The sequence below is a fragment of the Salmo salar genome, chromosome 13 (assembly GCF_965601325.2).
Source record: "Salmo salar chromosome 13, fSalSal1, whole genome shotgun sequence".
NCBI lineage: Eukaryota > Metazoa > Chordata > Actinopteri > Salmoniformes > Salmonidae > Salmo > Salmo salar.
In genome coordinates, this window is record NC_138303.1 from 28,413,137 (window position 1) to 28,438,569 (window position 25,433).

The 25,433-nt window shown below is 43.2% G+C and overlaps 1 protein-coding gene across 1 annotated transcript in view; it reads left to right on the forward strand.

Annotated features, from left to right (window-relative positions):
• Positions 1 to 25,433, forward strand: part of LOC106566685 (voltage-dependent L-type calcium channel subunit alpha-1D) — a 91,007-nt gene that overhangs the window by 1,701 nt on the left and 63,873 nt on the right. Inside the window, exon 3 of the mRNA XM_082959939.1 lies at positions 886 to 991. Within this exon, the coding sequence (XP_082816065.1) occupies positions 886 to 991 (106 nt within the window). The remainder of the gene's footprint in view (positions 1 to 885; positions 992 to 25,433) is intronic.

Here is a 25,433-nt window from a genome sequence, read left to right on the forward strand (position 1 = left end):
ATGGAAAACACCTGTTGACGTTGGACTATTAGTTTACAGGCGAAAGCAGTTCATAATAGTAATTATGCCAAGTTTCATCCCCGATAGTTAGCATCAGGCCCCTTCCAAGCAACAAACAAACAAGCTTTCAGTAACAAAATCATTTATGTTGCAGTCTCCATAGTAAGTCTTTTCTCTTCTTCAGCTGAAAACAGTCTATCAGACCAGACCCCAGGTGGTAACAGTCTATCAGACCAGACCCCAGGTGGTAACAGTCTATCAGACCAGACCCCAGGTGGAAACAGTCTATCAGACCAGACCCCAGGTGGAAACAGTCTATCAGACCAGACCCCAGGTGGTAACAGTCTATCAGACCAGACCCCAGGTGGTAACAGTCTATCAGACCAGACCCCAGGTGGAAACAGTCTATCAGACCAGACCCCAGGTGGAAACAGTCTATCAGACCAGACCCCAGGTGGTAACAGTCTATCAGACCAGACCCCAGGTGGTAACAGTCTATCAGACCAGACCCCAGGTGGTAACAGTCTATCAGACCAGACCCCAGGTGGAAACAGTCTATCAGACCAGAACCCAGGTGGAAACAGTCTAAAGAGTTAATTTGAGTTTAGTTCTGAATGCAGCCATCACAGAAAGTATCCAGTGTGTTTTCTAAAGATGATGCATTAAGACAATCCCATGATGAGTAATTTCTCTACCATATATCAAAATGATAATGTGGCTGTATTTAAACATGTTTGCTTTGATCATTGTTTTTTTTACTTCATAAGATCCAAGATAATTTCTGGATTTCCCCCCTACCTTTACATGACTGCAATGTCTTCTATCTATTTATGCTTACGTATTTACTGTGTACTTTGAACATTGTTCCTTGACCGTGTGCCTCAGACCCTTTGATATCTTTATACTGCTCTCTATTTTTGCCAACTGTGTGGCCTTAGCTGTTTACATCCCCTTCCCTGAGGACGACTCCAACTCCACCAACCACGACCTGGTGAGTAGTCTATTCAAGTCTACAGTATAGCTGGGCTTCAGGAAGTGAAAAGGGTCTATTGTATTTCTGTGATAATTTTTTTCTTCTTCTATTGAATACTGAATTGACCATGGCATGGATGGACCATGTTACACCTTCATCAGAGTACTTCTGCGGAAGCAGGGTACATTCAGGAATTGCACTGTTTTATGGCTGAAACGCGTTGGTTCTACTTTTAATAATAAAGAAGCTTTTCATTTAATTCCATTGTCCTCCAAGAGTTTCTGAATCTCTTCTCTACTTCTGTACCCTGTATGGCGTCTGTATGGCGTCAGGGGTTTCCTGACACCATATGGTAATGTATCATGCTTCTTTTGTTGACATAAACGGTATGCTACGCTAGTCTGTTCTGGAGGTCATCTGTCCTGTGTGTCACACCCAGTCTCTTCCACATACAGTAGTGAGGGCTTGGAGATGAGAAACCTGTCAGTTTGTTTATGGTGCTGATATAATCACACACACAGACTGTGTGTGCAGTGCAGCATAACAGCAACGAGTCATTTAAAATGATGAAATAGAATTATTTACAATGAGCAGTTATAATTAGAATTAAAATGATAGTTCTATGACCAGTTATATGTCAATCAACAGTCTTTAACAGGGATCAGAAAACAGATGATAATTAACGAGATGTAACAGGTGCCTGTCAAATGTCTTATTCAATTCCATGTTGACACACAGAGCTGTGTACTTGTGTGATAGACTGACCATCTAGCTCAGTTCTATTCCATCTCCCAGCATGCACTGTATATCCGATGGCATGCCAGTCTCTAGAAATAAACTACAAATCAATTTGAGCGTCAAGGCCTCTAACTGTTAGAATGTGAAAAGATGTCCGTCCTCTTTAGATGATTTATACTGGAAGACACATGCCCAGACACATGCCCATGATCCCTAAACAGATGGAGGAAACAGAGTATTAACGCTCCCCAAGTCTCTAGTCAGCAGCATCTCATGTCCAACCTTCATTTGATGGTTTTCACTATTCTGAGTTCTCGTCAGAATAAACAAAAGCAGGAAGGAAATCATATCATTTATTGATGTTGTAAATTCCTGGTGGTATAAGTCTGTTTTGAAGACATTTTGAGAGAGAATTGTACAGCGTCACCGCCTCTTGTTTCTTGTGTATGACTTGTATAGAAGCAGTAGGCAGTATTATGTCGGCAGTGGAAGACGCTGATTCCGCCATCATGGTTATTATTGAAGTGAAAGCTAGAGTGAACTGAGTCACTGATTGGTTTTCCCTTAGGACAGTAGTTAGTATAATTTTAGAAATATTTGACCTATCAACATCTGAGGATTTCTACTGTGAAACCGTAGAGATTCTGGTGATTGGGACGTTAACTTCCTGTCTTTGTTAAAGCAGATCGTTTATGGTATCTAAAGTCTTTCTGGGAAATGTGGTTTTAGATTTCTTTGAACCTGTTGTGTGAGTTGGCATGAGTTAGCTACTTTCCAGTGTCAGACAGACAGACAGACAGACAGACAGACAGACAGACAGACAGACAGACAGACAGACAGACAGACAGACAGACAGACAGACAGACAGTTGCATCAACTCAGAGGAGCCTGCATCATATGGCCTTTCCTTGTCTGCTCTCACAATAACATTACTGAACAGGGAGGGGTGTGTCTGTGTGTGATTAATATGCTAGCATGAATGAAACCTAAACCAACAGGTGTGTGTGTGTCTGTGAAAGGTCCCAATCTGTCAACCTTGAATACACTCTGTCTTAGGGGGTAATTGACATTCAAACACTGTAATGGATCAGTAGAAGTTCAGATCGGGAGCATGAATGAGTGTGTGTCTTGAGGAGGATTGAGTGTCCTGCTGTGTGATGGTCTCTTAGGGGCTTGAGACCTTCTCCCTCTCAGTGTGTAACATTGAGCATGACTACTCACGCCAGTGTGGCTCTTTATCTGTGGGAATATGTGCAAGTAACTAGGAATATCCTAGTTTGAGTGTGTGTGTGTGTGTGTGTGTGTGCGTGCTCACACGTGTGTCTCTGTGATTGTGTGTGTGGCCAGGTTTGGAGGATTAAGCTGTGCTGTGGATTAGTGGGCAGTAGATGAGGTTGTGCAGAGGGAGGGGGAGAGAAAGAGAGGGAGAGGGGAAGGGTGTAGGCCGCGAGAGTGGGCAGGGTCTAGGCTGGGAGAGGGGGCAGGGTGAGAGGGAGCAGGGTGTAGGCCAGGAGAGGGAGAGGGGGCAAGGTGTAGGCCAGGAGAGGGAGAGGAGGCAGGGTGTAGGCCGCAGGTCGCGCGTGGGAGGTGGGTCTGTGGAATAAAGGAGGGTTTAACAGTGGATAATGTGACTGTCTCTGTTTGGGTCTGACCCCTGCTGTGGATCTGGCTGTGGCTGAATGATGATTAGGATCATATTCGGCTTGGCTATGATTTGGTGGGTACTTATACTTATGACATGTCCTTTGACCACTAGCATACTGCATGGCCAATTCATAGAATTCATAATCCAATGAGCGAGCCAGGAGCCAACAGTTACAGCAGAAACAAACAGTATATGTATGTACTGTATGTATGTATATTTTTTACTGCTCTAGGGATATAACCTTATTTATTATTGATTTTTATCTATTAAAAAACTTTTTATGCGATGCGCACTGCAGAGAACACCGGAAAAAGAATTAGCTCTGAATTATTGCAGTGAATTATTGTAATGTTTGGTTATTTGTCAATTAATCCCATAAGGGATGTTTTGCCAACTGGCGATTTGACACAAAAATAAAATGTCATTAATTCATTTTTAAATAAACATTTAATTTAACAGTTCAATAACACTGGAAAGACAATCCAAATAAAACCACCAAAGACTGATGTTTACTGTCCTTTGTGTTACTCTGTTTGGGGATTTTATTCCCCAGAGATACTTTTCATGTAGATAACAATTGTTTATGGGTGGTTTATTTGATTATGTGTTATCAAGGTCTCAGTTTAGGATTGGACGGATTCAGCCATCCTATCACCAAATATTTAGACCGTATGTTAGTTGGGATCTGAGATAAAGCTTTTTTAAATGTTATTGTCACTCAATGAGTTGTAAGGGAGAGTGGCACAGCAGTCTAAGACACTGCAGCTCAGTGCAGAGGCTTCATTACTGTCCCTGGTTCGAAACCAGGCTGTATCACATCCGGCCGTGATTGGGAGTTCCATAGGGTGGCGCACAATTGGCCCAGTGTCGTCCGGGGTAGGCCGTCATTGTAAATAAGAATTTGTTCTTATCTGACTTGCCGAGGTAAATAAATAAAAAGTAAGGGGTTTTGGGCTGCATTCCCATTCTGAGCCTAACAGACGTTGTCTTGGAGAAAAAGGCGTAAAGCCATGTTATTGTTTTAAAAGGTTGTCCTGTCTTAGCGGGAGAATTTGCCTTCACTGCATTTAGAACCAAGTGTGTGTGTGTGTGTGTGTTTCCGTATAATATGTGTGTGTGTTATACATGACATATTCAACAAACAGCATTCTGTGCAGACAAAATGTATCGTGTGTGTGTGTGTGTGTGTGTGTGTGTGTGTGTGTGTTATTCCCGAAGAAAATGTCAGGTTGCGTCTTACTCTCTGTTAGGGATTAAAGGTTTTGCCGGAAAGGAGAGGAAATGAGACTCAGGCTAAACAGCATACTGGCCATGTGCGTGTGTGTGAGAGCGAGAGCGAGATAGAAAGATAGAGGCAGACTTTTTTGGTGAATGTGTTAAGAGGATTTCTTTATTCCGCTGTAAGACTCCCTGTCTCACTGTTTCTTTCTTTCTCTTGAAGTCTGATAGATTGACTACCTACTAAAAACTTTAGTACTGGGTTGTAAAATCTATCTAATTTGAAAAATGGAAATGTTGGCTGAGCTACAGTGGCCAGCTTGTGTACGAACAGTACTTCTCCAGGATGGTGAGTTCTATTATTTTGGTGGGGTTCCCACTTTCCACTGTTTGGGTTGTGTTACTCAAATCAAAGTTTATTTGTCAAACTCACAGGTTACAGAATAGTATACTCAGTACAATGAAATGCTTACTTGTCAGCTCTCCTCTCAATAGAGCAACAGTTACAAAATAAGTACAGTATAGTTAAGTGCATGGTTATAATGCTACTCTAAGAACACAGGTGTTAGTATGAAAGGTCTTATCCCCATTTAAGACCACGTACACCGAGTGTACAAAACATTAGGAACACCTGCTCTTTCCATGACAGACTGACCAGGTGTATCCAGGTGAAAGCTATGATCCCTTATTAATGTCACTTGTTAAATCCACTTCAATCAGTGTAGATGAAGGGGAGGAGACATGTTAGAGAAGGATGTTTAAGCCTTGAGATAATTGAAACATGGATTGTGTATGTGTGCCATTCAGAGGTTGAATGGGCAAGACAAAAGATTGAAGTGCCTTTGAACGGGGTATGGTAGTAGGTGCCAGGCGCACCGGTTTGAGTATGTCAAGAACTGCAACGCTGCTGGGTTTTTCACACTCAACAGTTTCCCGTGTGTATCAAGAATGGTCCACCACCCAGAGGACATCCAGCCAACTTGACACAAATGAGGGAAGTATTGGAGTCAACATGGGGCAGCATCCCTGTGGAATGATTTTGACACCTTGTAGAGTCCGTCCTAACGAAGTGAGGCTCTTCTGAGGGCAAAAAGGGGTGCAACTCAATATTAGGAAGCTTGATGTTCATTGTTGTTCACTATAATAGTACAGTACAGTTTCAACTGGGGCTTGGGAGGGTGGCAGTGCTGAGAGCAGATATCCATTGATTGTATCGTGTTCCCAGAGCTGTGGTGCGTGACAGGGTATGAGGCTGGGCGAGGCTCTGCACCCCAGGCAGCATTATTACAGCCTCATTTCAGCTTGTGCCTCATTACAAACAGGAATTGCTCTGCTGTCCTCGGGGGGAGCCGGCCGCTTCGAGACCAACACACTGAGCCTGGATGCTTTAAAATTAGACACACTCACACGTAGTACACGTGCACCATGCGGACACACACATGTAGTACACGTGCACCATGCGGACACACACATGTAGTACACGTGCATCATGCGGACACACATGTAGTACACGTGCATCATGCGGACACACACGTAGTACACGTGCATCATGCGGACACACACATGTAGTACACGTGCATCATGCGGACACACACATGTAGTACACGTGCACCATGTGGACACACACACACGTACACAAATCCTACATCTTAAGCACACATGCACGTACACACACTTTGACACTATATTAATAGTTTAGGGAATGCTATATATTTACCCTCACGCCAGAGGAAAACACTGTTCTCAGTCCCCTCACTAGATAACCTAAATGTTACCACAGCGGAGTGTGTGGGCAGGCGTCTTACAGCAGACTGGTCAGGGCTCACAGCCAGCAGTCAGCAGTCAGAGACATGAATGACAACAACACACTGTACAACACAACACAAAGACAGCTTCTCTCTTCCCCGGGGCTGTGGAGAACAGAAGCAAATGTTTGCATGCAGAACTTGTTTACATTATCATTCATTTCAACTTAATTGTGTGAGAATGTTCTCCTTTTTCCAGTGTGGCTTTTGACGCTCTAAATAATTACAAGGTCAACACATATCCTTGTGTGTATCTGGATGAAATCGAGAGGAGGACCAGCACTTACTGTTCCATTCCCTCCTGTTTTCCACAGTATTACCCTCACACTGTGATCACGCATGCAGGTGTGTGTGTGTGTGTGTGTGTGGATAGTCAATAGAATTTTGTCCCGCAGAGTGGGTCTTTGGTCTGGGTGAGGTGTCAACAATCTTTCGTCGCTGGTGCTTTTAGGTCTTGTGAAATGTCAACAGCATTTGGCTTCACGCGTGTTAGTCTCATGTAACTTATTTTGTTTTGTGAAATGTCAACGGAGGATCTGTAGCAGTCACTGTATGTCCAGGCCCTAAAGTGGTCTGTGTTTTTGATGTTTTATTGTCACATACGTGGGTGTGTGTATATTCTATCCTATTGTTGCCTAAGAGTCCCAAAAAAAACTTGTCAGATCCATCACATGACCATGTGGTCAAGCTGCCCTCATGGTTTCAGTTCCTCTGACAATAGTCATGTTCTGGTGGATGGGGATGTAGTGGCCCTGGTTCAGTCATTTTATCTCTCTGGTGGATGGGGATGTAGTGGCCCTGGTTCGGTCATTTTATCTCTCTGGTGGATGGGGATGTAGTGGCCCTGGTTCGGTCATTTTATCTCTTTGTGAGATGGGGATGGGGGATAATGATAGGGATGATGATGAAGACGGAGATGTTGGGTGATGATGTGGATGAGAATTCTGCTGCTGATGGTGACGATGATGACGATGATGGAATGGAAGGATTGTAAACAGTGTGCTAGCTGTGAGAGAGCTCTGTTTTAATCCTGCCTTCTAAAGCCCAGTGAGAGCGGATTACTGCAGCCTAATGCCTGTGCAGCTGGAACGTGCCTGGCTGCCTGCAGCCTGATGCCTGTGCAGCTGGAACGTGCCTGGCTGCCTGCAGCCTGATGCCTGTGCAGCTGGAACGTGCCTGGCTGCCTGCAGCCTGATGCCTGTGCAACTGGAACGTGCCTGGCTGCCTGCAGCCTGATGCCTGTGCAGCTGGAACGTGCCTGGCTGCCTGCAGCCTGATGCCTGTGCAACTGGAACGTGCCTGGCTGCCTGCAGCCTGATGCCTGTGCAGCTGGAACGTGCCTGGCTGCCTGCAGCCTGATGCCTGTGCAGCTGGAACGTGCCTGGCTGCCTGCAGCCTGATGCCTGTGCAGCTGGAACGTGCCTGGCTGCCTGCAGCCTGATGCCTGTGCAGCTGGAACGTGCCTGGCTGCCTGCAGCCTGATGCCTGTGCAGCTGGAACGTGCCTGGCTGCCTGCAGCCTGATGCCTGTTACGCCATTTTGTCATCAAATGTCCTCTGTCATCAATCTCTCTCTGTTGTCAGAGAGTCATCCTCTCATTTCCTTTCTCAGCTGTTTCCTCACTCACTCACTCAATCACAAAGTCACTTTTCTGGACCCATGATAATGGGTTATGGGGATAGAGGGATGGAGGGAGCAGTGATTAGGTTGGAATGGGTTTGACTTGAGGATCGGGAGGGTTTGATTTGATTTATTAGGATCCCCATTAGCCGGCGCCAATGGAGACAGCTAGTCTTACTGGGGCCCGATATATATTGAAAAATACATTACAGACAAGACTTTACAATTTACATACACACACTACATGTTCATGTTTTTAAATGTATCTATTAGTTCTACATACATGTCAGTACATACACACAGCAAGTAGGTCACATGGGGGAGAGGCGTTGTGCCGTGAGGTGTTGCTTTATTTGTTTTTTAAACCAGGTTTGCTGTTCTCTTGCGCTGTATAAGATGGAAGCGAGTTCCATGTCTCATTGCTCTGTATAATACTGTACGTTTCCTTGAATTTGTTCTGGACCTGGGGACTGTGAAAAGACCCCTGGTGGCATGTCTGGTGGGGTAAGTGTGTGTGTTGATGTATGTAAGTTGACTATGCAAACAATTTGGAATATCTAACACATGAATGTTTCTTATAATAACAAGAAGTGATGCAGTCAGTGTTTCCTCAACTCTTAGCCAAAACAGACTGGCATGCATAGTATTAATATTAGCCCTGAAGAGCAAGACGTGCCACTCTGTTCTTGACCAGCTGCTGCTTAACTAGGTCTTTCTTTGCAGCACTTGACCATGTGATGACAATAATCAAGATAAGATAAAACTAGAGCCTGCAGGACTTGCTTTGTGGAGTGTGGTGTCAAAAAAGCAGATCATCTCTTCATTACGGACAGACCTCTCCCCATCTCCCCAACCATTGAATCTATATGTTTTGACCATGACAGTTTACAATCTAAGGTAATGGCAAGTCATTTAATCTCCTCAACTTGTTCATTACCAGATACAGCTGAGGTTTAGAATTTAGGGAATGATTTGTACCAAATACAATGCTCTTAGTTTTAGAGATGTTCAGGACCAGTTTTTTACTGGCGCCCCATTGCAAAACAGACTGCAACTCTTTGTTAAGGGTTTCAGTGACTTCATTAGCTATGTTTGCTGATGGGTATATGGTTGAATCATCAGCATACATGGACACACATGCTTTGTTTAATGCCAGTGGCAGGTAATTGGTAAAAATAGAAAAGAGTAGAGGGCCTAGAGAGCTGCCCTGCGGTACACCACACTTTACATGTTTGACATTAGAGAAGCTTCCATTAAAGAACACTCTCTGAGTTGTATTAGATAGCTCTGCCATATCCAGGATATGGCAGATCTGAGGTTGAAAAGCCATAACACATACGTTTTCTCAACAAAAGGTTATGGTCAATAATATCAAAGGCTGCACTGAAATCTAACAGTACAGCTCCCACAATCTTATTTTTATGAATTTCTTTCAACCAATCATCAGTCATTTGTGTCAGTGCGGTACATGTTGAGTGCCCGTCTCTATAAGCATGCCAAATGTCTGTTGTTAATTTGTTTACAGAGAAATAGCATTGTAGTTGGTCAAGCACATTTTTTTCCAAGTTTGCTAAGAGCTTGCAGCAAGCTGATAGGTCTGCTGTTAGAACCAGTAAAGGCCGCTTTACCGCTCTTGGGTTCCCTTCCAGGCCTGAGGACAAAGACTTTCCTCTAGGCTCAGATTAAAAATATGACAGATACGAGTGGCTATAGAGTCAGCTACCATCCTCAGTAGGTTTCCATCTAAGTTGTCAATGCCAGGAGGTGTGTCATTATTGATCGATAACAATTCTTTTTCCAGCTCTCCTACACTAACTTTACAAAATTCAAACTTGCAGTGCTTTTTTTCATTATTAGTTTTTTTATACATGAGTACGATAGCTCACTGTTCGTTGCTGGCATTTCCTGCGTAAGTTTACCCACTTTGCCAATTAAGTAATCATTAAAATAATTGGCAACATCAAATGTTTTTGTGATGAAGAAGCCATCTGATTCAATGAAAGATGGAGTTGAATTTGTCTTTCTGAAGATAGCTTTTGTTTTTCCTCCTCTCTGGTCGTTAACCACATAAGGCCATCCACACAGGGTCAGTCACAGTCACGTTCTCCTCTCCTTCAGTCTTAAACCAGCTCCCCAAACGCACCCAGTCACCAGCCAAACCGATGTAATGTTGTGACATTAGGTGGCCTTGGGTCTGGGACTAAAACACCAGAATGTGACTTTAATAAGAGCAGGGCTTAACCCCTGTCCTCGCAGGCTGGCCAGGAAGCAGATGCCACGACCAGGTTGTCCAGCCTGTCCCTGTTGTCATGCCCTGTTGGCACACAGACACCCGAGCAACAGAGGTTTAGGGTTAAACTGCAACAGCAAGTCAGTGGGCATTCTTTGGGACCTGGCTGGCACATTTCTCAGAGGTGTTATGTAACCTGTATTTTCCACGTAACATCAACAATTGAAAATAGTACATTAACGTTATTTAGATGAGGGAATTACATGTCAAAAGACAATTTACATTTGTCAAAAAGTTTTACATTTACTGATCATTTCAATCGTTTCAGCTCTACGTTAAACAATTTAAAGAGGGTTATGAATAAATTATTTTCAGAGTAAAATTAACAATTAAAATTGAATCATGGTCCATATCAGTTGGGTCAAAATAAAACATAATATCAGTCTTCCAAATAAATATTAACACTAATAACATTCAAAGGATTTTTTTTTTAAATAAATTGTTTATAAATAAAACATATCAGTCTTCCAAATTAACATTAACACTAATAACATTAACGTCCGTATTTACAGCAATGTGATTTAAGTAAATGCAGTGGTTTAGTTACTGTGGTTAAGGATCAGAATGGAGTTTTGTAGGGGGTGCTTGTATTGGTTGATATCTGCCCTTGCTTGTAGTATTTTATCTCTGTGATGAAGGGCTCAATGTCATAGGATCATACTGTAAAATATGTAAAATGAGAAGGAGCTACAGATGAATAAACACACAGTACACAGACTTACATAAACACAGATGCGCATACACACAAACACACCGCACACACCACACAACACAGTGCTGTGTTGGCTTTGAGCTTCTGTGTGTGTGTCTGTGTGGTGTGTATGCGCGTCTGCGTTTATGAAAGTGTGTGTACTGTGTATTTATTCATCTGTTGCTCCTTCTCATTTTACATAAAGTGTCCTGCTACCATGACAACTGTGTCCATGGAGACTTGAGGGTGTCTGGGAGGAAGTGCTTGCCTCTGAGACTCTCTTTAACCAGGAAGAGCGATGAAGTGAAGCTGCTCTGCTCTGCTCTATCTGCTGCTCGCCTGCCTGCACACTCACTCTACTGTCTTCTCCACAACATAACCTGGCTGTGCCGGTGCATAAATATATGAATCAATGAATCAATCAAATGTCACAAAGTGCTTTATAGAAACCCAGCCTAAAACCCCAAAGAGCAAGCAATGCAGATGCAGAAGCACAGTGGCTAGGAAAAACTCCCTAGAAGGAAGGAACCTAGGAATAAAACGAGAGGAACCAGGCTCCGAGGGGTGGCCAGTGCTCTTCTGCTTTTCTGACTATATTGGATAGAGATTTAAAACCCATTCACGTCCTTGTACTATATTTAGTACAATATCAAAATGCACCACTGAACAAATTATGTTTGGTGTAAATGCATGCAATTTGGTGTCAAAGAGGACAGGCCACATTGACATTTTATTCTACAATGTAGAAAATAGTAAAAATAAAGAAAAACCCTTGAATGAGCAGGTGTGTCCAAATTTTTGACTGGTACTGTATATAAAAACAAAATGTAAAGAAATCCACGCACACTAGTTTACGTTGCAGTGAGTATGACAACATCCAACTTCAAATGCAGCTCATGCAAGTTAACAAACACGTTCAGATGTCATCGGATGATTGATTACCTAGAAGCTAGAAAGCCGGCGAGGCAAGGTCAAATATCACAAATAGAGCTAGATAAAGCCAGAACAATAATATACTTGTTGAACATAGCTATAGCCATCAGTCATGCATGTTTTCAGGATAATCACTCACTCACTGTTAAGTTTGTCAATGTCCCGACATCAGCGTTAGCTATTCTGCTACAGAACCTTTTGATGCGAGGATGCGTGTGCATCACTTGAACGTGACATTTGCTTGCAGACATAAAATGTCTCTATATAAGATGTTTGTCTGTGACTCTATTTATGCTGTTATTAATGTCTTGGCTTATGGTGCTTGACCAAGATCAAATATGTTTTTAGATCATTTTATTAATGTACTCTGTTGACATTGTGCGGATTGTGAATCCAGCACTAAAAATACACTGAACAAAAATATAAACGCAACATGCAACAAATTCTAAGATTTTATTGAGTTCCTGGAAATCAGTCAATTTAAGTACATGTATTAGCCCCTAACCTATGGATATCACATGACTGGTAATATAGCGTGCATCTGTTGTTCACAGTTACTTTAATAAAAGTTAGGGGCGTGGATCAGAAAACCAGTCAGTATCTGGTGTGACCACCATTTGCCTCATGCAGCGCGACACATCTCCTTCGCATGAAGTTGATCAGGCTGTTGATTGTGTCCTGTGGAATGTTGTCCCACTCCTCTATAATGGCTGTGCGAAGTTCCTGGATATTGGCGGGAACGTCGATCCAGAGCATCCCAAACATGCACATGTCTGGTAAGTATGCAGGCCATGTAAGAACTGGGACATTTTCAGTTTCCAGGAATTGTGTACAGATCCTTGTGACATGGGGCCATGCATTATCATGCTGAAACATTAGGTGATTGCGGCAGATGAATGGCACAACAATGGGTCTCAGGATCTCGTCACGGTATCTCTGTGCATTCAAATTGCCATCGATAAAATGCAATTGTGTTCATTGTCCATAACTTATGCCTGCCCATACCATAACCCCACCACCACCATGGGAGACTCTGTTCACAACCTTGACATTAGCAAACTGCTTGCCCGCACGATGCCATACACGCTAACAGCCATCAATTGAAACTGGGATTCATCTGTGAAGAGCGCACTTTTCCAGTGTGCCAGTGGTCATCAAAGGGGAGCATTTGCCCACTGAAGTCGATTACGACGCCCATCTGCAGACTGGTCAAGACCCTGGTGAGATTGACGAGCACGCAGATGAGCTTCCCTGAGATGGTTTGTGCAGAAATGTTTGGTTGTGCAAACAAACAGTTTCATCAGTTGTCCGGTTGGCTATCCTGCAGGTGAAGAAGCTGGATGGGGAGGTCCTGGGCTGGCATGGTTACACGTGGTCTGCCGTTGTGAGGCTGGTTGGACGTACTGCCAAATTCTCTAAAACGATGTTGGAGGTGGCTTATGTTATAGAAATAAACATTAAATTATCTGGCAACAGCTCTGGTGGACATTCTTGCAGTCAACATGCCAATTGCACACTGCCTCAAAACTTGAGACATCTGTGACATTGTGTTGTGTGACAAAACTGCGCATTTTAGAGTGGCCTTTTATTGTCCTCAGCACAAGGTGCACCTGTGTAATGATCATTCCGTTTAATCAGCTTGTTGGGAAACCCTGCCCTACACAATTCTTATGGATTGATTGAGGAGATTCAGCTATACCGTTTCTGTAATTTCTTTTATTTCAAGTTTATTTTTTGGGGTCATTTGAATTGGGTCAACCTCCCTCCCTCTTCCCAATTTGTCTCTTTCTTTCTTTCTTTCTTTCTTTCTTTCTTTCTTTCTTTCTTTCTTTCTTTCTTTCTTTCTTTCTTTCTTTCTTTCTTTCTTTCTTTCTTTCTTTCTTTCTTTCTTTCTTTCTTTCTTTCTTTCTTTCTTTCTTTCTTTCTTTCTTTCTTTCTTTCTTTCTCTCTCTCTCTCTCACACACACACACGTACGTGACAATAGATGGATCTTCAGTTCTGCCTCAGGATTGGTTAACCCTCAGTGACTGTACTTCACAGCACATCACCATAACTCTGACCCACTCATCTTTCTGCCTGTTCTCTTTCATTATATGATATAATCAAACTATCTGTTATTAGTAATCATAATATAACCAAGCCTGTTATTCACTGTAAAGGACCACCATGTTCACAATCACTGCAAGGGGTTTGTTAGCAGAAACAATGTAATCTTTATCTGTTTTTCATTTTAATATCTTATTTATCTTTTGTCACTGTGCTTAATAATTCAGATTAATCCAAGTTAACAAATTATTGTATTATTAGTCTTGATCCATTTGGATGAATGGATCAAATTGCCCAGTTCATTAATACAATTACACAGATCTGAGCTGGATGATGTTCAGTCATAATACTGGTTCTTCTCCTCATCTCAGGGCTCTGCTAGAACCCCTCTCAGCTGATATCACTAGTCAGCTCACTGCACATCTGGGTTCAAATACTATTTGAAATCATTTCTAATACTTTATCTGTGCTTGATTGAGCTTGGCTGGTTTAATCGATCAATTGAATAGTCCCAAATCTGGCACTCCAGGGAGGCTAGAGCGAACGCTCAAAGTATTTGAAAGATTTCAAATAGTATTTGAACCCTGGTGTGGCTCATTGTAGCTGAACCACAGAGAAGAGACTCAAACCAAACCATATCCTCTCATCACTTCTGGGTGTAACAGTCCCAGTTTCACTTTGTGGTTAAAGACATAGTAAGATGCTGAGATGATCCCAATCTGCATTCTGTTGTGTTGTTCTGAGTTGTTGTTGTTGATCGTGATGGTAGTCTCTTTAAACAGCTGCTGTGTGAGCCTAGGAGACAGGGCAGGCCTGTGGAACTTATCATGATGGTGACCCTGGCTGGTCTGTGTGTCACCTGAGGTCAAATTCATATTTTGCTGATCTTATACGATAGATAGTAGGGCCAGCACGATACCAGTATCGCAATATTTTTTTCATGGCAAAAATCGAAACAATATAAACCGTTACATGCTGTATGTAAAATATTGTGTGCTATAGCTTGGAAAATAAATATATGTGACTCTGGATGAAAACATAATGATGTTTGTTTCCAACATTAGGGCTGTTTTCCTAAGGAAGTTAAATCCGCTTCGTTTTGTTTCGTTGCCACAAGTAGATAATAAATCCTGTTTGGTTTACCTCTGGTTGTAGGGGATGGAACGGCTGGCAGGATGGAGTCTTAGGGCGTATTTCTCCTGTTGGGCAGGGCAGTCAATGACTGATGCTGTAGAAAACATCTGGTCTCACAGAAAGGACTACATGCATGTAGGAGTGTCGGGTGTGTTTTCTATGGGGTGGTAGTGTGTTTGACTGTATGCATGCACGTGTGTGTGTGTGCGTGTGCGACTGACCGATTGCCTGTCAAAAATGTATTTTGGGGGTACAGGGTGTGTGTGTGTGTGTGTGTGTGTGTGTGTGTGTGTGTGTGTGTGTGTGTGTGTGTGTGTGTGCTCGCTCAAAGGGCGAGCTCATTTAGACATTGGGTGCTGACTTTGTACTCATTCTGTTTTCTTAGCTTGAGGGTTGGGTACAACAATATGTCTGGGTAAATGAGCTTACTCACACCAGACAGTTGTGAAGATGTCTGTCTGCCTTTAGGTTGGACTTGATGAAGTATGTTTTCAGTGCTGGTGCTGCTAGTTGAAGATGTGCCCATAGATCAACAGCATTGACCTCAGCTTTGCTCTCCTCGGGGCGAGCTCTACTGTACTCTACTGTTCTCTACTGTACCCTACTGTACCCTACTGTACTCTACTGTACCCTACTGTTCTCTACTGTTCTCTACTGTACTCTACTGTTCTCTACTGTACCCTACTGTACTCTACTGTACCCTACTGTTCTCTACTGTTCTCTACTGTACTCTACTGTTCTCTACTGTACTCTACTGTACCCTACTGTACCCTACTGTACTCTACTGTACCCTACTGTACTCTACTGTACTCCCAACAGAGGAACACAACATCCCATCAACCCTGCCTCTTATGATAGATTTTATAGATAAGATCCCATTTAGTCCCACAGCGCGCTCTTTCTCTCTCTCTCTCTTACTCTCTCTCTCTCTTGGTCTCTCACTTTCACTCTCTCTCTCTTTCTTGGTCTCTCACTTTCCCTCTCTCCCTCTCTCTCTCCTTACCACTCTCCATCTCTCTGTATGGGAAGACATAGGGCTGGGCTGATGTACAGTATTGCAGCTGGTAGAGAATAGGTTAAGAAGTTTACTGTGCAGAGTGCTTAGCCAATGAGGGGGAGGAAGGCAGAGTCCTTGACTATGTCAGATTTTTATCTTATGCATATCTACTCCATCTCAGTCTTTTCCAAGGACCAGAGCATTGTTGACAAACAACAAGTCTGCTTGGGAGGTAACAGAAATCCTGAACCTTCTTTTTTAGAAGAGATCCTTTGCTTATTGTCTGAGCTTCCATAGAACATTCATGTGGGAGTGTTGTAACTGTGGTTCAGTGTCATATCTGCCTGTATTGAGGTTTAGATAACTCTCTAGATTTGCAGGTTTTATAGCAGGTAGGAGGTAAGTAGCTATGGGAGTGGTGTTAATGGGGAGCTGTGGGGCTTGTCTGTTCAGCAGTCTCTCTCTTCCTACTCTGTTCTGCTGTAATCTGCAGCACACTGTCCACCATTCTGGCTCTTATTAATTTCATTAGGGCAGTCAGTGGAGAGCTAATAAGGCCTAATTAGCCCCACGGCCTGCTACTGGACTACATCAGGGTCTCTGTCTCTGTCTCTATCTCTGTCTCTCTCTGTCTCTGTCTCTCTCTCTATTATTTATCATCCTCAGACCAAATGTCCACAATGACCCATAAACGAGATGCTATCACCATAAGCCTATTGACTACTTGATCTAATAGTGAGTGTCTCCCCAGCAAATCAAAATTGGTTCTGTGAACGTTCCCAGAACATTTGTTAGGTTGCGGAAAATGTTCTCATAACACAAAAACTGTCCAGTCATGCGGATGATTATACAATGTTTGTATAAAACATTCAACTGATGTTGCAAGAATATTCCCAGAACACATTTTGTCTATTCTTTAAAGGTTCCCAGCAGCCGAAAATCTTTGCCAGTGTGTGTGTGCGATGTGCCTGTGTAGGCTATCTGCCTGTTCCCCCGTAGGTACTGTAGAATTATTTTGGCCTAATTCAAATGTCCAGCGCTTCAAGCCAAGCCTCCTCCTCCAACCTCTCTCACTCTCTCCCCACCTGCAAAATTTCAGTCGCATCTCGCGCCCTACATTTGTCTGTCAAATGCATGTAACCAACTATAGCTTGCCCGCTCCTTGGCAAGCTGCTCTATCCACACTGATTGGTGAAGTAATTGAATGTCCAGCTAAATGTAAAAAAAAAATCAAGAATTTTGAGGGCACTATGGTGTTGAACGTTGAGCTGTAGTCAATGAACAGCATTCTCACATAGGTGTTCCTTTTGTCCAGGTGGGAAAGGGCAGTGTGGAGTGTGATTAAGATTGCGTTATCTGTGGATCGGTTGGGGCAGTATGCAAATTGGAGTGGGTCTAGGATTTCCGGGATGATGGTGTTGATGTAAGCCATGACCAGCCTTTCAAATCGCTTCATGGCTACAGACGTGCTACGGGTCGGTAGTCATTTAGGCAGGTTACCTTAGTGTTTTTGGGCACAGGGACTATGGTGGTCTGCTTGAAACATGTAGGTATTTCAGACCCGGTCAGAGAGGTTGAAAATGTCAATGAAGACACTTGCCAGTTGGTCCACACATGCTCTGGTGTTGTAGAATTCAATCTTTATGAGTTAGCATAGCGATTTAGCCGCTAGCCTGTTAGGTAGCTAGTTGTGAACACTGTGTAGATGGCTGAGCTTGTGGCTGCTCCACTGCGCTCGTTTGAATCTCTCTCCTCTCACCCACATCTTCACTACAGTTAATTTGATTTGACATTGTTCAAATGTTATTTTGATAAACACATGTATTGAGCTAGCTAGCTAGCTGCCATTCCGTGCATCACATGATACGCTAGCTACGTGAACACATCTAGCCCAACGTTCCTTCTGCAGTCAAGAGCTTGTGACCACAACCCACCATCTCTCTGAGTAAACAGTAGCCTCTCCGCTGGACCAATCCTGGAGTGGAAAGTAAATGCAAATAAATTAGATATTAATTTGTGGTGAAGCAAAGTAATCAACTATCAACCACTGAGGTAGATAGCTTGCTATGTATCAACGCTACTATGATTGCCATGGTAGTACAATTTCACCAAATGAATCTGTTAATTCATCACATAAATGACAGCAATTTATCTCTATTAGCGTAATGTGGAACTGAAGACTCAACTTAGTTGTGTTTCTTCCAGGTTTTTCTAGATAATGCCAAGGAGAAAACAAGACCTTCCTTGGTGTCCTTTGTCAGTTCATGGCCATATGCTTAATTCGTAGGTTGATGACAACAGAAATTAAATAGTGAAATATTTGGGTTAACAGATATTATTTCAGGTTATATGGAAGAGACATTACAGGCTATCTGAAAGAGAACTATTCATTCTCCCCCTGGCAGGTATCAGACCAAAAGCTACAATTAACATGACCAATTCCCATGCCTCATAGTGATCTGGTGTATCAGTACACCCAGTCACTACAAAGATACAGGTGTCCTTCCTAACTCAGTTGACAGAGTAAGGAAGCTGCTCAGGGATTTCACCATGAGGCCTGTGGTGATTTAAACATGTTACAGAGTTTAATGGCTGTAATAGGAGAAAACTGAGGATGGATGAACAACATTGTAGTTACTCCACAATACTAACCTAAATGTACAGAATACAAATATTCCAAATCATGCATCAAATCCAGCACAACACATCCACTGGTGATTTTAGCATGTCATCAAGTCTGGCATTCTCTGGATTTATCACTTCATTGAATAGCAGGCGAATGTTAGTGGTTGCTTTGCAATGCTTGCAGTTAGCCACGGATTCCTTACAAACCACTCATTGTTGAATTTGCGATTTCCAACTTGTTGTGTAATCTTCATGGCCGATGAGCACCGATACATTTTTATCTATAATTTCTCTTCATTATTTCTCTTCATATGACAAGATTAAAATGGATTTGCCAGTAGATTGTCGACTTGATTCATGATGATGACTGCTAGCTAAGACTTTGAAAGTAAGATGTTGACATGATCAGTCCAATCAAAGCTACTATATAATATAATGTGATTTGACGTCATTTTATCTGTGGCCAATGACCTTGAGCCTTCTTGGAAGGGCACTTGTAATATAACTCTATGGCAGGACTCAAGGGCTGAAATTTTGAATGTCTACCCTTACTAAGGACTTAAACTTGGCAATGAGGTAGTGTCCCCATGAGTGACAGAACACTGAGCCAATCACGGCGCCATGCTCCTATTTTCTGCTGGCTCGCCCCACCACCACAGAAAGCACTGAGCTAGGCTGAAACGCCTGCATTTTAGAGCTGCCTTACTCAAGAAAACAAAAAAGGGACCATGTTTGTATGCGGCTTCATTAACTCAATGATATATATATTTCTTTACATTGTTTGCAAACTGACATATGACGTGTGTGTGTGTGTGTGTGTGTGTATATATATATATTTATATATATATATATATATATATATATATACACATGTTTTGGGTCTTGCCTGTTTTGCATGTTATTTTGACATGTATTAATGCCAAAATAACATGCAAAACAGGCAAGCCCCAAAACATGTATTTATTTATTTTTATTTATTTATTTTTATATATATATATATATATAAAATGTATATATATATTTAAAATGTATATATATATATTTAAAATGTATTTCTTTTGCTAAAAATGTGGGGCTCAAAACAGGTGGGCCTCTGCCCCACGAGCCCTGAATGACGGGTCGCCACTGAACACATCACCATGCCACTCTTCATATTTTCAAGCATGCTTGTTGCATCATGTTTTGGGTATGCTTGTCATCGGCAAAGACTAGGGATTTTTTTTTAAATAAAAAGTAAAATAATAGAGCTATGCACAGCTTAGAATGAAGGGCCAAATATACACTGGAGTTACACTATATATACAAAAGCATGTGGACACCCCTTCAAATTAGACAATTCGGCTATTTCAGCCACACCAGTTGCTGATGTGTATAAAATCGAGCACACAGCTATGCAATCTCCATAGACAAACATTGGCAGTTGTCACGCCCTGACCTTAGATTGCCGTTTATTTTCTCTATTTTGGTTAGGTCAGGGTGTGATTTGGTTGGGCATTCTAGATTTTGTATTTCTATGTTTATTCTATGTTTCTATTTCTATGTTGTTAGGTTCTAGGTTTTGTATTTATATGTTGGTTTGTTTTGGGATGATCTCCAATTAGAGGCAGCTGGTCCTCGTTGTCTCTAATTGGAGATCATACTTAAGTAGGTTTTTTTTCCACTTTCAGTTGTGGGATCTTGTTTTTGTATTGCTCAGTGAAGCCTGCAGAACGTGACGTTTGTGTTTCTTTGTTTATTGTTTTGTATAGTGTTCTGAGTTAAAATAAATATTTATCATGAGCACTCAACACGCTGCACCTTGGTCTACTCCTTACGATGAGCGTCACAGAAGATCCCACCACAAAAGGACCGAGCAGCGTGGACAGGACAACTGGACATGGGAGGAGAGTCTGGACGGGAAAGGACCCTGGAGTAAGGCTGGGGAGTATCGCCGCCCGAGGGAGGAGATTGAGACAGCAAGAGCAGAGCGGCGTTATTATGAGGCCCTCTACCAACCACGAGGCAAGTGCGAGAGGCAGCTCTCCCAAAAATATTTTTTGGGGGCACTCGGGGAGATTGTCAGAGTCAGGTTGGAGACCTCAGCCAACTCCCCGTGCTTACCGTGGGGAGCGAGTGATCATGCAAACACCGTGTTATGCAGTGCGCAGCTACAGCCCGGTGCACTCGGTGCAAGCTTCCCACAGTTGCCGTGCTAGAGTTGGCATTCAGCCAGGAAAGATTGTGCCTGCTCAGCGTTCCTGGTCTCCGGTCCGTCTCTTCGGTCCAGGTTATCCTGCGCCAGCTCTACACACGGTATCCCCAGTTCGCCAGCACAAACCTGTGCGACCTGTTCCAACGCCCCGCGCTTGCCGGGCTACGGGGGTATCCAGCCAGGACGGTTGTGCCAGTCATAAGCTTCAGACCTCCAGTGCGCCTCCACGGCCCCGTATATCCTGCGCCAGTTCTACGCACTGTGTCGCCAGTGCACCCGCACAGCCCAGTTCGTCCTGTGCCAGTGACCCGCCCTTGCCGGACTAAAATAATTATCCAGCCAGGACAGGTTGTGCCAGTCATAAGCTCCAGACTTCCAGTGCACCTCCAAGGCCCAGTATACCCTGTGCCTGCTCTGCTCACCCGGCCTCCAGCGACGTTCCCTAGTCCAGAACTCTCAGCGACGTTCCCCAGTCCAGAGTCTCCAGCGACGTTCCCTAGTCCAGTGAGACCTATTCCGGCTCCACGTACGAAGCCTCCAGTGATAATCCATGGCCCGGAGCCTCCAGTGATGATCCATGGCACAAAGCCTTCAGTGGTGATCCATGGCGCGGAGCCTGCAGTGATGATCCATGGCATGGAGCCTGTAGCGACGGCCTGCAGCCCGGAACCTCCTGAGATGGCCTGCAGCCCGGAACCTCCTGAGACGGTCTGCAGCCCAGAGTCTCCAGCGGCGGTCGGCAGTCCAGAACCTCCAGCAGGGGTTTCCAGTTCTGAGCCTCCGGTGATGAGCCACGGTCTGGTTCCTCCGGAGACACAAAAGCGGAGGGATCAGCGGGCGGAGTGGGGGCTATGCCCCGAACCAGAGCCGCCGCCAAGAGTAAGTACCCACCCGGACCCTCCCCTATAGGTTCAGGTTTGCGCCGGGAGTCCGCACCTTTGGGGGGGGGGTGGGGGGGTACTGTCACGCCCTGACCTTAGATTGCCGTTTATTTTCTCTCTTTTGGTTAGGTCAAGGTGTGATTTGGGTGGGCATTCTAGATTTTGTATTTCTATGTTTTCTATTTCTATGTTGTTAGGTTCTAGTTTTTGTATTTCTATGTTGGTTTGTTTTGGGATGATCTCTAATTAGAGGCAGCTGGTCCTCGTTGTCTCTAATTGGAGATCATACTCAAGTAGTTTTTTTTTTCCACTTTCAGTTGTGGGATCTTGTTTTTGTATTGCTCAGTGAAGCCTGCAGAACGTGACGTTCGTTTTTCTTTGTTTATTGTTTTGTATAGTGTTCTGAGTTAAAATAAATATTTATCATGAGCGCTCAACACGCTGCACCTTGGTCTACTCCTTACGACGAGCATCACAGCAGTAGAATGACCTTACTGAAGAGCTCAGGGACTTTCAATGTGCCACCGTCATAGGATGCTACCTTTCCTACAAGTCAGTTCAACCAATGTATGCCCTGCTAGAGCTGCCCTGGTTAACTGTAAGTGCTGTTATTGTGAAGTGGAATCGTCTAAGAGCCACATCAGCTCAGCCACGAAGTGGTAGGTCACATAAGCTCCCAGAATGGGACCGTCAAGTGCTGAAGCGCGAAGCTCGTATAAATCGTCTGTCCTTGGTTGCAACACTCACTACCGAGTTCCAAACTGCCTCTGAAACCAACATTAGCACAAGAACTGTTCGTCAGGAGCTTCATGAAAGGGGTTTCCATGGCCGAGCAGTCGCACTCAAGCCTAAGATCACCATGCACAATGCCAAGCGTTGGCTTGAGTGGCGTAAAGCTCGCCGCCATTGGACTCTGGAGCAGTGGAAACGCTGTTCTCTGTCCTGGCGGACAAATCTAGGTTTGGCGGATGCCAGGAGAACCCTACCTGTCCCAATGCATAGTGCCAACTGTAAAGTTTGGTTGAGGATGAATAATGGTCTGGGCTGAACTAGGCCCCTTAGTGAACTAGGCCCCTTAGTTCGAGTAAAGGGAAATCTTAATGCTAAAGTATACAATGACATTCTAGATGATGATTCTGTGCTTCCAACTTTGTGTCAACAGTTCGGGGAAGTCCCTTTCCTGTTTCAGTATGACAGTGATTCATTGGAACGCTGACTGCGAGCCAGGCCTAATTGCCCAACATCAGTGCCCAAACTCACTAATGCTCTTGTGGATGAATGGAAGCAAGTCCCCGCAGGAATGTTGCAACATCTAGTGGAAAGCCTTCCCAGAAGAGTTAAGACCACAGGTGTCCACATACCTTTGGTCATGTACTTATCAAGACATTCAATGTTCCTGAGTGGCCTAGATACAGTTTTGACTTAAATCGGCTTAAACATCGATGGCAAGACTTGAAAATGGCTGATCAACCAACTTGACAGAGCTTGAATATTTTTTTAAGAATAATGGGAAAATATCCAGGTTTGCAAAGCTCTTAGAGATTTACCAAGAATGACTCTCAGCTGTAATCGCTGCCTAAGGTAATTCTAACATGTATTGACTCATAGGGTTGAATAACTATCTAATCAAAATATATTAGTGATTTATTTTCCATTAAAAAAAAGTAACATTTTCTTTCCACTTTGACATTACAGCGAATTTTGTGTATGTGGAAAAAGGAGTGTGAATACTTTCTGAAGGCACTGCATCTCTTGTAATGTACCCACACTGTTTCCACAACCTAATTAAATGTTCTGAAACCTTTAATGAACTCTTATGCTTTAAGGAACTAGACATTTGCATGCTGAGAAAGTTCTTGAAGTGTTCTGAGGACCTCCAAGACAAGGTCAAATGTATATTGTGTGAATATCAATGGAAAATTATGTTACACGTAAAATAAATATGTGACAGATGTAGGATCTTAATTTGAGTCAGTTTGCATTTTTAAACCTCGAATACATGACAAGTTTGCATTTCCTACTGTGCAGGAAAATTCTCAGCAACAAAATAGTGATCAAATGAAGATCGTACATCTGGATGAATGTCATATAAACTGACTTATTTGGAAATTGTGGAACATTGTACAACATTGTGGGAATTTTTTCTGCAACCTCTTAAGTACAATATGTGAATATCACAAGAATACGCTTGCAACATCCCAGACAACTCCCAAAACTGAATTCAATATTCTGTGAACCTTTAAAGAACATAGACTAGGTGCTCTGTCAACATTCTTACAACATTAAGGGAATGTCCTATGCAACCTAACTTAAACATTGTATGAATGTCATCACAACTGAGCATATGTTGTGCTTTGACAACCTATCTCTGTTCCCACAACCTAATTACATGATCTGGGGATTTTTAAATAACTCAAAGGCTGTTCTGTAAATATTCTTGCAACAATAAAGTAATGTTTTGTGCACCCTGATACAAACATCTGAATGTCAACACAACTGGACGGTTTTTGTGTTTTGGGAACCTATCTCTTGTAATATCTCCACAATGTTCTCACAACCTAAATAAATGTTTTAGGAACTTTTAAAGAACAGAAAAATGTGTTCTGCGAACGTTCTTGTAACATCAGGTGAATGTTTTTTGCACCCTAAAAGAAACATTGTTTAATCATCTGCACAACTGGACAGTTCACCACCAGACTGTTCCCACAGCCCAGTGAAGCATTCGGGTAACCTTTAAAGAACAGACTAAAAATAATATGGGAATGGTTTTGCAACATCAGGCAAATGTTTTATACTAACATTGTGTAATTATCAGCATGACTGGACAGTTTTTGTGTTATGTTACAATTTGCCGCAACTTAACGAACGTTCTGGGAACTTTCACAGAACCAATTTTGGTTTGCTGGGAACATTTTAGTAAATGTTGGATGAACATTTTCCCGTTTTGCTGGGTCTGCTACTAACGTCATGTTGTCATCATGTGACACCGTCTCTCTGCCATTGTGACAACACCTAGCCCTGGTCACACAGAGTGCATGCTGGGAGGATAGGAGCTCAGGAGGTAGGGACCATGTGACCCAAGGTGGGGGTTGTTGTGGTTTGTGTTCATCCAAACGGCATTGAGTCTGTCCACTCTGATCAGCGTCAGCTGCTCTGGTGGCATGTCATGAACCCTCTCTGGTACACCAACCACTCCACTGCTGTTCCCAGCTGATCCATCTAGCAGGACATGCGTGAGGCTGCCCATCCAACCCTGCCATCCGATCAATCCAAAACGCACAGAAAAGTAGCGAGAGAGGGAGGGAAAGAGAGAGAGACCAACTGAGTAGAAAGCACAACGACCTGTCCCCCCCAGCGATCGGTACCATGTCGGCTGCACAGCAGAAGTAGCAGCACAGCACATACAACTGATTATACTGTACACAGTATCTCTCTATGTCCGATTAACTTATCTCTCTATGTCCGATTAACATATCTCTCTATGTCCGATTAACATCTCCCCCATGCTCTCTCTCGCTTTGTCTGCTCCGTCCACTCTATTTCTCTTTCTCTCTTCTACTGCTTTCTCTACCGCCCCTATCTCTCTGTACAGTGAGAATACAACATGAATGGCAGAACTGGGTTAGAGCTGTTAAAAAGCAGTGG